The 14,528-nt window shown below is 38.6% G+C and overlaps 1 protein-coding gene across 7 annotated transcripts in view; it reads right to left on the reverse strand.

Moving 5' to 3' along the window:
- Nucleotides 1-926: 926 nt before the first annotated feature.
- camsap2a (calmodulin regulated spectrin-associated protein family, member 2a) overlaps nt 927-14,528 on the reverse strand; it is a 45,275-nt gene continuing 31,673 nt past the window's right edge. For 2 of the 7 annotated variants that reach the window (XM_066691620.1, XM_066691622.1), the window contains 12 exons: nt 12,046-12,136; nt 11,837-11,939; nt 11,480-11,553; nt 11,305-11,374; nt 8,916-11,061; nt 8,392-8,528; nt 7,872-8,092; nt 6,846-6,942; nt 6,195-6,260; nt 5,340-5,455; nt 4,892-5,010; nt 927-4,769 (listed from right to left, as the gene is read on the reverse strand). In XM_066691620.1, coding sequence (XP_066547717.1) covers nt 4,464-4,769; nt 4,892-5,010; nt 5,340-5,455; nt 6,195-6,260; nt 6,846-6,942; nt 7,872-8,092; nt 8,392-8,528; nt 8,916-11,061; nt 11,305-11,374; nt 11,480-11,553; nt 11,837-11,939; nt 12,046-12,136 — 3,546 coding nt within the window. In that variant the 3' untranslated portion in view covers nt 927-4,463. The remainder of the gene's footprint in view (nt 4,770-4,891; nt 5,011-5,339; nt 5,456-6,194; nt 6,261-6,845; nt 6,943-7,871; nt 8,093-8,391; nt 8,529-8,915; nt 11,062-11,304; nt 11,375-11,479; nt 11,554-11,836; nt 11,940-12,045; nt 12,137-14,528) is intronic. The other 5 variants (XM_066691625.1, XM_066691624.1, XM_066691623.1 and 2 more) reach the window with 3 other exon arrangements.

Genomic DNA, 14,528 nt, shown 5'->3' on the forward strand with positions numbered 1-14,528 from the left:
ATTACATATTTCAATGTTGCAGTTTGCCATAGGTATGTCTAATTTCTCCAATACTTTAAAGTAAAAGGGTCATTTTCAATGCAGCCTACTGTTACACTTTAAAGTTGTATTACTCAGACCTTCAACTTGAATTGGTAGAAGGCTTAATTCCTTGTAAAAACAAAGGCTATTTAAGCCTAGTATAAACTGTGTCACTCGTGTGGTGTATTGGGCCAACACATCCACCCATTTGGTAGAAGATCCAGGTCCAAGCTCTGGTGGGAGTAAAAGTTGTTTTGAAATGGAGTTGGCTTGAACATTTCTAAATGAGGTGTATACACAACTTTAAAGAGGGGACAAGTGATGAAACTAATACATTTAGAACATTGTTTTTAATACATTACATAGTTTAACAAAGGACAACACATTTCCATTACTTTTTATATAAAAAAAGCCCCTATATAAGATAATAATAATATTAACACAAATTGTGTTGTCCCTAATTGCAGCTAGTAATGTGTTAAAATTGTATTTTTTGTAATAACCAACAGTACTAGTGTCTATTAAGTCAAGTTAGCTGAGATGTTAATATAAAACATGTTGGTAATGGTTTAATGATGTACATCTTTGTTGTGTGGGTACATCTCAGGATAGTGTGTCGCTATGATCATCATGTTTCTCCTTCTCATGACCTCGCTAATTCTTATGACCGGTAACAATAGGTTCTTGAAGTACTGCAGCCTAATGACTTAAATACTGTGGCATGACAATTGCTTCTGTAATATTGCTTATTGACAAGGATTTGAATAAAATCTAGGCAAACAGTAGCCCTGCTTAAAAATCTTTAACGTTTCAAATGGTCAATAATACGATGTATTTCTTAAATAGTGTGATTTTATTCCATCGTGGCAAATCCTTTCAACATGTATGAAAACACAAGGTAACCCTTTGAGGCCATGCTTCATTTTATTTGATGCAAAAGGAAAAAAAACAAAAAACTACATGTTACTTCAGCAATATGTTGACAATATATGACAGCACAGCGTCTGAAAAAATTGAAGCAATGCTCCATCAAGGTGGACAGATTAGCACACAACACACTGTACAATAATCAACAGTGCCCATTTACAATTAAATAGCTATTCATTTTGGCTTTAAACAGCCAAGTAAGACAACTATACTAGCTGTCCTAAAATAATACCTCTTTCAACATAATGAAACCCAAAAGGCTTCAGTAACCAAAGTAACTGCTGATTTTTAAAGTACTCTTTTATTTATTTTTGTCCCAGAAACACACACAACTGCTTGTTTGGCAATTCTATAAACCCCGCTGAGAGCACCAGTGTTTGTGTTAGAGACAGACATTCAAATCTGCCACCTGCATAAGGTTTTCTGGTAACCCGCAAAACTAAAGATGATTAAATATAATTATAAAACTAGCAGGCTTAGAAAAGAAAGGAAAATAGTCATACTTATATAACATACAGCAACAATTCTCTACCAATACACAGAGAAATAGTCAGGCACATTCTACCTTTAGACATTGTACAAGGGAATGCCACTGAATCGTTACTTGGCGAGAAGAGAAAAATTAAAATGAACACGATTACAAATGAGCAGTTTTAAAATAAAGTTAAACCCTGATCAGTCTCATTATCAGCTGCAGATTAAAATATATGACACTTTTTATTTGGGCAAAATATTCAAATTGGACTTTATATGTACAAGATTGGAAAGCAACCTGTATAAATTATATTTCCATTTTCTAATATCAATTCAACAGTTAAGAAAATAAATGAACATGTTCACTAGCATTTTATGCCTACAGAATACTAAACTCAAATGGCATCACTGAAATATACTACATGCAATCAAAACAAGAAAATATATCAGAACTGTTGCAAAGTGATGCATCTCTAGAAAAGTCCTCTACACTAGTGCAAGTGAAAGAAATGGATCAAATAAGAAGTGCCATCTCTTAATCCACAATATTGTTTACAATACATGATATCAGGACATAAAAAAGGGTTCAAGTGTATTTAAACTGGATTTATTTACAGAGTGTGGGTACAATCCAAAGTGTAAATTTCAAAGTAATTAAAATCATTTAAAACAATGGGAATGCTGATGGTTTAACCTAGACAGTTATGCCAATACTTGTCTTAAAATAGTCTGCTTTAAGTACAACATTCTGCCTGCACTCGTTATGATCTGTAATTCTGCCAACACCTACGTCTGCTTTTTTAAATAATGGCATGTTGTGACATGTCTACAGGCAGAATATATGTGCATTTTAGTCCCTCGATTAGGTTTATATACATTTATTTATACAGTTTTAATTTTTGAGAATTACATATCTTTACCTTGTTCATGCAGATAGTATGGATAAGCCAATGACAAACCTTTTATATATATTTTTTTTATTTAACCACATCACTCTTCATTTCGTAAAACGATGACTTTTTTAAGTAGATGAAAACGTTCTTTCGATACAGGTTAAAGAAGAACATAAATTTAACTATTGGATGGCATGTAAAAACTGGATGAACTGCACATCTTGATTATCATAACATTTAAAAAAATATTTCAAAAGGATGACCCTAAGTTGGAATACACGAGAACACATAACCATTCATCATTAACGAATATCATTATGTAATGACAACAAAGAACCTTGACAGATTTATTTTCTTTTGATAAAAAAAGGGCATATTCTGTCCCACCCTAATTGGTTATCTAGCCCCATGCAGACCCCACTGCGCCTCTTATTTAATTAGGTAATTGTGATGACAAACAATATGGGGTTAAAATTTTTTTTTTTTAATACAAAAACAGATGGTTGTCTGCATTCTGGAGGTATGTGAACTGGTTTCCTTCCAAACTTTCAAGTTATTTGTTTTCTCATGAGCTTCCATATTGATTAAATATATTTAGTGGAAGACCATACTATAGAAAGAGAAGATGGGAGGATAGGTCTCACATACACGGAAACAGTTCAGCAATGAAATACTTTATATGCCCAAAATATGTACAGTATACACACTGATGAAGGGAAACACAATAAAGTAGAAATAAAAGTACATATTTTTTCTTCAACCAGTAAAGAAAAAATGGCAACATAAGCAATGATAGACACAACCCTTCAGACATGAAACACGGCGTTGTAATAAGACCTGCTGTATACAGACACATAGCATACTAAGCAGTTGAAAATGGCAGTCAGGAAGAAAACTGGAATTCAGTGTTCATAATTCACCTTGATTAAAACAAATTATTTACAATTGTAAACTAGTTAAATATTGTCTTTATAGACAGTATATTAAATCTATATTTAAAATTGTCTAGAACCAATATCTAATCTGCTTACAACAGGTAAGTGAAGCCTTCTGGCTTGACTTGCCGGCTTTGCCTCTTTTCATTAAGAGATCCGAATATGACGCCACATTTACAAAAGTTACATTTGCCTTGTATTGACAATTAAGTCTACTGTTGTACGTTCCTTAATGTATATGCAACAGAGTTTTTGGGAACTACCTAAACAATCCAAACTAAGCAGATCTAATACTGAGCTCTACTGACTGAATACTAGTATTTGCTAAAGAGTAAAAGAGGCTCTGTGTTCAGTAATAGTCTGTAATCAGTCAATTATATATTGCCTGGACTGTAGATGTGAACATATGTTTCCTGAAGCAAATTGTGCAATACTGTTGAGAAAATGTGAGTAAAACAGCATACTTTTTAAGGATAAACAAACAAAAACACTATATATATGAGGGGTTTGTTGCCTTTGACAGTTGCTAAAAACGAATAAATACTTATGTAGTGACTTGTTTTGATTCTACATTTCATCCAAAACCTGTAGAACCTAATACATTTGGTAAAGGTATCTCCCTGGAACCCCTGAACCCCCGGACACTTCTCATTTATCTTCTTTCTCTTAACACGTTATGTTTCTACCACGATAAAGTAACAAGCATCACTTGTGGACAAAAACCTTTCATGAGACAACAAACTCACAAACACCTGATGGCAGTCGCATACAAAATAAAACAAGCATAAGGCCACAAATGATAACAGATATGAAAATTCAATCTATACAGATGTTTGACATTCAGTGCTTCAGTGTACCAAATTAAAATATGACATCCATACCTTTTCTGTTGGCACATACAAAACCACACACACACACACGCGTGCTTTAATAAAATTACTCCTATTTCATGATCTCTTTGTACTAAACACATTAGTGATGTCAATTTCATACTCTTAAATAGTGTTTTACATTCCAGTTGTGCATAACGACAGTAGAGTTCTGGGTCCAGTTCAAACTAAGAGGGAAAAAAACAAAATCTGGGAAAAATAAAACAGGATATACTTTTAGTTGTCCATTGGCAGCAAAAGCAGCCTAATCCAAATGGATATTTAAGGTGAAGTGCAATTTGAACATGAATGTTTTGATAAAAAAAAAAAAAAGTTCAATACTACTATGACTTGGAAGGTAGAACTTTTTTAGGCGTTACTGGTTTCTTGGTCTGCCACAAGTGACTGTGAATGGTAATGGCGTCGACACTTGCGGACATGGTTTTAGCAGGAATATGGCTGAACTGCTTCCGGTCAGAGTTGTATTTGTACAGCCCCTCGATCATCTTCCTGGTGATGGACTTGGGCCCAATGCCAGCCAGCTTGTTGATCTCCTCCATTTCTGGGCAGTACGTGTACAGTGACCTGAACTGGCACCCAGAATCCCGGAACAGAATCAGAAAGTTGTTGGCCTCTGATTTCTCCATTTCCTATCGATCAAATTAGGAAATAAATCAAGGTGTCATCAATTATCAGGTAAAATATTAAATGCAGTATAAGACAGTACACAATAAAAGTGTTATATTAATTAAACTCAACAGTAACTTCTTACCTCCAGTATTTTATTTTTCTGGCCCTCGTTTACTTTGCCTGCCAGACAGCAATGAGACAAAGCATTCTGGATGATGTGCTTGTTAGACTTTGCACTTGGTTCCTTGTACAGCTTTGGCCCTATAGAGAAGTCAAATCAGAAAAACCTATTCAGCATCCAATTTGTTTGTGGATCAAACACAGACTTACCTATATTGTAATGTCACAAACTATACTCCAATCGATTCAATATCAAAGAAAACATTCTTATGCGGAATATTTTTCCTGACCTATTATTTTATTATAAGCTTGTCAGACCATATAGTTATGTGATTGCATAAGTTCTAGTTACTGTACAGTTATTCAATTGTAATTTGAACATTAAATTGCTAGAATCCTCTCTTTCCTGTGAACTGAAGTCAATGGATCTGCGTAACTGAGGAAAAAACTTGCCGAGAAGCAAACAATACCTGTGTACTCTGTATTGGAAGCCACAGAAGAGGTCGTCGAGCCGTTTTCCCAGTCCTTCTCTCCATTGCGACTGCCTGAACGACATGGTGATAAAAACCCATCGGCGGACTCCGGCCTGGAAGAGACGGTCAACATTACCAGGTGACCTGTCATTTCTTACCTTGACCCCCTTTTCCTCCGTGTGGATTGTCTATTACATTGTTTGCCAGCAAGATTGCTTTTGAGGTTTCTGAACAGCGCGTAGCTCTGCACAAAACTTGAAGAACAAGGATTATTTGTCTTTATACAGGAAAGTTTCTGTAAAAGCAAACAAACACTCCAAGCATCTCTGACTTCTACAGGAGAGAGGAATTAAACAGAGCCACTGGGGTTCTGACAAAATGCAGAAAGAGAATTAATTAGGCATCAAATGTGATGAAGAATATATGAGAATCAAAGTGGGATATATTGTTCATATGAGATTATAAAGTGCCAGTAGAGTGAGATGTATTTCTCTGCATCACTAGAAGTATTGTACACAAATGATCGAGTGACCATTGAGACCACATCAAAATATGTTAGTTATGTTAATATATTCTTCAAAGGAAAAAACAATACAAATAATTCAATATGATATCCTTAAATGTTCGACTCACTTCCTGCAACTGCAAGAGTATCTCATTTAATCAGATTCCTGTTATGACAACTGAATGGAAGAGCTTTGGGAATTGTAGCGAGACATCTTGTTGTCCTCTTGGCGTTCCTAAAACTAAGCTGGCTAAACTCGGCGTGTCGACGTCACCTCACGAATTACTCCATCCAGTAAACAGGAGCAGACATAATGGAGTGAGTTAGGTCATATCAAAGAGACTAACCTTGCCTTTTTCAGTTTAGAAGATTTCAATAAGTAGTAAAGGTTGCCAGAGGCTATGTTACTGCTTCTGAAAATTCCAGAAAGGGGGAGACAAAAAGGAAAAACAGAAAAGAGAGAAACAAGGAGGCAGAAGAAAGAGCATCAGGCCTGTGACTCAGAGAGATGGGTCACAGGTGAAACAAAGGGCGAACAACGGAGGGATATGCTTAAAAAGAAAGTCTACTGGCAGTCATGCAATTCCCAGTAACGCTCAAGGCAGGTTAAGAGAGTGTTAAAGATAAGTTATGGGCTCTTCCAATGAAGCAACAAATATGGAACACGTACAAGAAGGACTTTGTGTGCCACCACCATGATAATCAGAATTTATATTACCAGTAAAAGCAAATAAATGTGTTTTTTCTTTATTCCTAAACCTCTTGAGACTTATTACTGTGAGTAAGATGGTTTTAGTACAAGATTTGGACATTTCCTGTCTTTTTCATATTTCAAATATCTTCCCAGCCTTCAGTAGAAGAGGGAATGTTGTAAATATTTAGATTAATGATACTTTTTCTTCCCTTTCGGTATAAGCTATAACACATCCCATTTCCTGTAATTAATGAAGATAAAATGCATTACAAAATCATGGCAATAAATGAAAAACATCCGTTACCTGGGCGTCCTCTTGCCCGAGTGCACGCTGTCAGTGTCGGCCAAATTCAGGGAGGCCAGAGAGAGGCTGGAGACTGAAAAAACACGAGGGCGTGAACCTGGATTCAAAACACAAAGTTGTCACAATGTAAATCATTATATCAAACAACAGGGTCTGTTCAGAATACTTTGTATCCACCTATGCAACATATTTTAATTTAAGTAAGAGTAAGAGGGATGCTTACATATATGCATGAATAATTATAATGCCAGGACGGCACATTTACTGTACTTTGTAACGCTCTGGAAATGTTTCTTGTGAAAACTCTAAGTCGCCCTGGGTAAGAAATAAATAATAATTAAATTCCTCAAACACTCACTCAACTCCAGTTAACTGGAACTTTTAACAGCATCTTAATCTTAACAAACCAAATAAAATGTATTCTGTCTTCTGTTTGAATGCACTCCATTTAGTCTACACTAATACATATACAGATAAAAACGATGAAATACCCACGTTAATTGGTCTTGACGAAACAGTTCACAATCAGATCTTTAAAGCTTCAATCACAGTGCAGGTGGCAGTGAGTTTCACTGAAGCAGAAACACGTTTAATGCAGATTAGGGAAGCAAAGTTGGAAAAACTGGTCACACTTCACAATAAAGGGCACTTATTCCTAATGAACTGAGGTATGAATATCACAGGAATAACACATGATCAACAGCAGACGTGAACTCAGATGCTATTCCTGTTGAATTTGTCCATAATTCATGAAGAACTGGTTCCCGTCACTGTAAAGTGTTCCCGAAACATTAGTGTCCAGGTGAGAGTAAGGCTGCAGGTTACAGAAACGTTGCTGGTGTTAAGGATTTGCATGCATATATGTAAGTTTACGCTTTTTAAAGATTTAAAACCAAAAGCGATTAACAAGGAAGCTATTAAGCAAGTGCTGAAGAAATGCAGCTAGCGACTCTAATTGGGTTGCAGGTGGCACAAAGCAAGCCTCGGGCACAGAACAGACCCCGTGGAGACCGTGGCCGGTGTTACCTGCCGGTGCCCTGACGGGGGTTTTGGGGGACTCCATTATATCCCTGTGCACAGATTTGGGACGAGGTTTCTTCGGTTTGGAGCTGGCAGGGCGCGGCTTTATCACCGTGTCCATGTCTTCCATCAGCTTGAGCTGCTTCCTCCTGAGGTATTCCTGCTTGATGAACTCTCGGCGTGCTTTCTCATCCTCTTTCTTTTGACGCTCTTCTTCAGCCTTGACCCTGCGGGGTGGGGGGGGTTAAATAGAAGATATGTTATAGAACTAATTTGCCGTGTTTGGGGTCCACTTCTGACTTTGATTGGGAAACCCTGAAGTCTGATCTTCAAGGTCATGGACTTCACTATATACGTCGTTAGTGTATTTATGTCAGAAAGCTGCAAATATCAATGTAAATGGTGAACGTTAAAGGAAGCAGGATGTAGCATTTAAAAGGTTAAGAGTTGTAATTTCTTCCGTCAGGGTTTAATTAATAAAAACAATAATGGCAGTAACAAGTGTTTGGACACCCTGGTCATTTACCGGGCTTCCTCTTTCTTCTGCTCCAGCTCCGCTTCCAGCTGCTGCTTCCTCTGCTGCGTCTCCTTCTCTCGCCTCAGCCGCTTCTCCAGCAGCGCCGCCCGCTTCAGCGCCATGTCGTCCTCTCCTTTCATGTCGTCCTGTGGGCAGCAAAGATTCATTATCCTCTGAGCCTCCTGACTTTCCTGACCTAGATCTTCAGGAGGCAAAAATGCCACCTCATAGCAATCAGCTGATTGTGTTTTTTTTTTATCTTGCTAGCTAAATCATAAGCACTGCAACAAAAAAAAAAAATCCTTGGGAATTGAGGCATAATTAAATTAGTGAAATGAGGGCATCATATCTTGAATATTCTTGCATATTGGAATTAATTAAAAACGTCTCTAGCCATACAGAACATGATAAAAACAATTCAAAGAAGACTATTGTCTTACAATTAAAAGCATTTTTCTTAATCTTTTATAAAATAAGACCTACATAATTAACTGCATCACTGACAGTCGTTAGATGAAAAAGGACATTCTTACCTTAAAAAAGAATCCACAGCACATTTTCTGGTCCTCATCGTACATCTCTCCACCTGTTTCCCCTTCTCCCACTTCCTCCAGTTCCTGTCCGTCCAGAGGCTTCAACACTGACAGAGGAACCTCAATCAGGTTCCTAGTACTCTGGCCGATAAGATCACTTGGGTTTTCTGTGGGGGTAACTGTAAACGTCTCCATTATTGGCTGAGATAACACTTCTGAGACTGTGGATTCAATGGGCTTCATCTCCTTATCCAGCTCGGCCTCTGCAACCTTCTCACTTGTTGTCCACTCCTCCCTCTTGTTGGGTTTGCCAGCTGGCTTCACATACTCACTCTTCTCTGAACCTTCTGCCTCTGCATATAGAGCTGCTTTGAGTTCCTGTGTGGCATATTTCTCCTTGGTCCAGGTCTCAGTGGGAAAGCTAGCATCATCACCAAGGCACACGAAGGAGCTCGTTTGGGTCTGACTGGGAGAGAACCTGCGAAGGCGAGGGAGGCTATCGACTGACTGGGGCGTGTTTAGAATACGGTTGAGAGGAGCAATTTTTAATTCATTTGGCCTGGGAGTCCTTGGGGTCTTGGAGTGGAAGGACGCAGATTTCCTCTTTATGCTCGTTGGGGATCGGTGGGACGTCCGTGGAGACTCTGCTGAGGACAACACCGGCGACAAGGATCCGGTGGATCGGGTGGCAGTGCGGAGCTCCCGGATCTGTTTCTGGGGAGAGGGCTGAGGAGGAGAGATCACCCACGTCTGCTGCTCCCTCATCTGCATGATCACCTCCTGCTGCTGAGCCAGGCGCTGCATCTCCTGCTGCAAGAAGTTCAGAGATGTGTTGAGTTTCTCAATGGACTTGGTGTACTCCACCAGGTCGACTTCTCCCAAGCTCTCATCATTGGGAGACTTCAGCCATCTGTTCTGAGCCTGGTCCACATGATCTGGAATTTCAGTTTTACATTTCCCAGGCCTGAGGTTGTTGTCTGCTGCCACCTTAAAGGGTTGGCTTTCCATGGAGAGTTTCTCATCTTCTGAGCCAGCAGCCTCCTCCCTCAGAGGTGACGTGCCGTCTCCTTTTTTCTTCACTACGGTCAGGAATGCTGTTCTGCCCATTCTCTGCCTGTGCCTTGTGAAGGCTGCTTCCACCTTCTTCTTCTGGGCTTCAATGGCCCGGCGCTTCTCCTCCAGCTTCATCCTCAGCTGTACCATCTCCGATGCCAACAATTGGGTGGGATCCCTCCCTGCCGCTCGGACTGGGCTCTCCTCTGGGGTTTGAGCCCAGGCCACCATGTGAGGGATATTTAACTCCGAACTCTCTGGAGTGGTTTTCTGGGAGCTGCTTCCGCTGCTCCTGCCATCAACGTGGTTCAGCTTCTTGAACTTCTGTTCCGCAAAGCTGGTCATCTTGACCCCAGAGCTTGAGGATGCGGTGCTCCCAGCCTGAGACTTGGTACTGACTGAGCTGGGACACGGGCTTGTCATTTCCCTGGGGTGGCCAGGTTTCAACTCATAGTCATGGTCCATGTCCGAGTCCATACTCACAGTGTAATCCCTCAGAGAGGAGTCCTCGTCCATGGTCTCCTGAATATCTTCTGTGCGCACGTTAATCCCCGTGTCCACCTCTGTAGTATCAGGACTCATAGCTCCCTTAGTCTCTGCCACCGAATCCAAACCAGCTTCTTCCATTTTAGGCTTTGCACCCAAATCTCCTAAATCCTGACTATGGAGGAAAAATCCATTGTTGACCTTGTCAGATTGAAGTACACTGTGGGGTTTCCCAGAATTGTGAATGATTTTCAAAGCTTCCTCAATACTTGGAGTCCCTGTGACACTGCCAATGTCATCCGTGACTGGGCCATTTGAAAGCCCGTGCTGGCCCCTCTTGTTCGCTCTTCCTGGCCACTTGCCAGAGGACTCTCTGCCTGTGGGACACTCTGTAAACGCTTCCTCCTCAATGCCTTCCTTTTCATTTTGCCCGTTCACAGGCTGGAAGGAGAGGTTTCTCTTGATGTTTCTGGGCAGGTGATTGACTTTAAACCCTAGACCTTCGGTGCTGATAGACCTGGTCATCCCTTTACTACGGGTTGAAGGCATCTGCATAGAGTTCTCTTTGTCGAATGGGATGTCAAAGGATACTCCATGAGCTGATGACCTATATTGAAAGAAAGCGACAAGATTACAATCTCAATGCATAAATAAATGAGTATTACTTTCATTCTCCTGGTATTTTACTTTGTATCATATTCTGAAGGTCAGTTATTAGGATGAATGTTCAATAACTTCTGAAAAGAAGTTCGATCTGATTCACTGAGGTAAGAATCTACTTAATACTCAAAGCAGTGTCAGCTAATAGTTCTGGAAAGCTGTTTCTTTTACTCTCGATAGGAATACAGACCGTTTCTCCTTCGGCCACGTGCCAACACAACCATCCATGTAAGACATCGAGGTTGATCTTTTCATCACACCTGAAAAAACAAATGCACTACTATAAGCTACACAACACATAATTACAGTTATATATTTACATGCATGTGAATACTTCCGTAGGTTGTAATGCAGAGTATTTTTACCCGAAGTGGCCATTTCAGGATGTGGTTGCGTGTGCCTGAGGGGCAGAAGAGACTCTGCTGGTGACAAGGGCAGGCTGGAGAGGGAAATACAAAAGTTTAAGTTAGGAGACACCTCTTTGATACTATCCACACACAGAGTTTCTAACCTAAAGTTTCTTACACCACAGGAATAAAGAAGGAAAATATTATACAAAGGAAATATTTATTTAATGTGCACTTCACACACCTATTTAATACCCTAGGAATTAATTGACATGCAGGGATTTGATCACCACCGTTCTAAAGCATGCTGGGTGGTTTTCCGGAGACCTATTATGACATAAACAGTGCTTTAAAAAAGGATGTAATTAACTCAACCTGGACTGGTCTGTACTGGGAGGGTTCTCAATAAAGCTTCTTTTGGTGGCATTTGAAATGGGCACTGTAGGCATGTTTCGCAGTGGCTGGACTGGCTCCGGAGCTGACAAAAAACATATGATTATTTCACAGCATTACCGGCATTTCACACAACAGGGTATATTCTAAATACAATAAAAAGCATTTTTTTTATTTTTTTTTAACCATACCTTCAGGGTCTAAAACACGGGGTTGTACAAATGATGGCTTCACCACTTCAAACCACCAGAACAGCTCTGCCATGAACACAAGGTAGTTATTCTGAAAAAGACAAAGAAAACACACACTTAACAAATCTCTGCAAATCAGAACTACTCAGATGTCGTTGTTCTGCCCTATTGACATGGAAAAATGGGCTGTGCAGTTTGGTCGCCTCTCCACAAGGTGTTGCTGCTCACAAGTGCAGACCAATTTCCCATTCAAAAGAAGTGATTGTAACTGCAGTTCAAAATTAACAAGGTACATACAGTAACTGCTTCTTGATTTTCATTTATTGAAACTCATTTAAAAATAAAATGACTCATCCTGTAATGTCTACAGAAATTATACAATAATATTGACCAATTCCATTCAATCTCTCCTCTAGCAAACAATGCAAATTTATGAATATCATACTTGCACAGTTTCTCAGAGTCTATATGTCACAAAGTATTTGAGGAATCCTTGAAATTAGAAAACAATAGTTTAAACTTTACACAACCTGGTAATCTATAAAATTATCCAACGGAGTAACCTAAAAGATAATTAATGACTAATATGGAGGTAAAAAACAAAACACAGTCGATAGTATAAAACCTGAGATGCATGTAACTGGCATTTTCTTAAAAATGTGAAACTCTCACTGTATGATGAATATGACGAATAACAAAAAATCGACCCATTTCTATCGACCTGTACACCCTCCACATATGGGAAAGTCCATCACATAAACACGTGTGTTTTTAAATACCCTGATGTTCAACAATGGGAAGAAAAGTAGTACAATTGCGCATTACATTCTCGCGAAGGTCAGAGGAAGTGAACAACATTATTGAGTTTTCAGCATTGATAATTCCATGAATCCAGTTCACTGCTGTTAAAACCAACAATCATGTGTATTGTGTTATATTACATATCAGCAGTCTGCTAATCCTCACACTACATTAATATAAAAGCATGATTAGGTTAAGAAAAAGCTTGGATTTGGTCTGATGGGTTCTGACAAGAAGCTTACTTACACATTTATAGGCAGGTAACATCAGACAATAGGAAATGTTCCAGTTTACGCATTGCCTTTAAATATTAAAAGCTTCATGGTTAGAATGCAAATAGGTTTGGTTTTGTTTTGTTTGTTCACCTGATGACATTTTATTAGTGCTAAATGACAAAACAGCCCAAAAGAATCTCATTTTCATGCTCCTTTGTCAGCATTACCATTCACTTTGTCTGCAACAGATCTATTACTGTCAACAAACACAACATGAAAGCCATTTTTTGCAGGACCCAACCTGCGGAATGGTAAAGGAACAAATCAGACATATTTGACCTTGAATTCATGAGACGTGCTTATAAGAACACAATGAAAAGACACAATAATGCTGTTTTGTTCCACGTGAAACCAAGAGGGGAAAAAAAATCTGATGTTTCCAGCATCAAAGGTAAAAAGCACACTGCGGGAACTACAACACAGCACACTATCAACCAGATGACATTTCTTTTGTTATGAAGTATGCTGTTTCAGGTAACAGAAAATGTATTCTTGTTTGAAAAAAGCACCATAATATTTGAATTAAAAAAATGCTTTTTTGACGTCATCTTTTAAAATCAGATTTTCCAAAGCTAACAGTTAATGGTTTTCACTTATTATAAGGTGAAACAATTGCAGGGTAGCATCGGTACAAATAATCCTTGAATTCACAATAATATCAAACAGCACTTGTATACCTTTCCCAAGATTTGACATTCAGATGTCAACTTTACATTTGTGAATACAGCTGAAAACATTTCTCAGAGCACTAATCAGTAGAGAAAAAATGTGATTATAATCATTTGTGATAAGTGTTTTCATTTACAATCAGATAATTCAGACATAAACACACACATCAATTACGAAATAAATACATTTTTAAAATAACTGAACCACTCTGCAATTTTTGTCCTTGAAACCTAGAAAGATATGGAAAGATGTAGACAGTCATTCTTACATATACTTACAGCACACTGTGTAAATAATACTATGAACCAAATACAGATTCAAGGTACATTATCTAACAAATAATACATTTTTCCAAGAATCAAATGAAGTTACCATAGATGCTTTCTATAGATGCTTTCCGTAGGTGTCCGTAACAAAGCACTGAAGAAACGGACATCTCCAGATGGCTTACTATGAATCCTGTCCTTCTCTCCATCTGTTTGTCTACCTGCTTATTCATACTACAAATATACTACTAAAAAATGTTTGTGGTTGTCTTTTAATCAGTATTCAAGAAATAGCCCATTGTCTGCTTACACTAGCTCAGACGGTTTTACATATTTAAAAAATCTGAAAACGAATTACGCATTCACACTGTAAGCGGAGGGTTTTCTTCATAACATTAGTCAAAAGGAAAATAAATGATACAGGCAATTTATACAAAGCCTGCATTAAGCAGTTAATCTCCTTGATCCCTCT

Source organism: Amia ocellicauda, chromosome 19 (assembly GCF_036373705.1).
Source record: "Amia ocellicauda isolate fAmiCal2 chromosome 19, fAmiCal2.hap1, whole genome shotgun sequence".
Taxonomy (NCBI): Eukaryota; Metazoa; Chordata; class Actinopteri; order Amiiformes; family Amiidae; genus Amia; species Amia ocellicauda.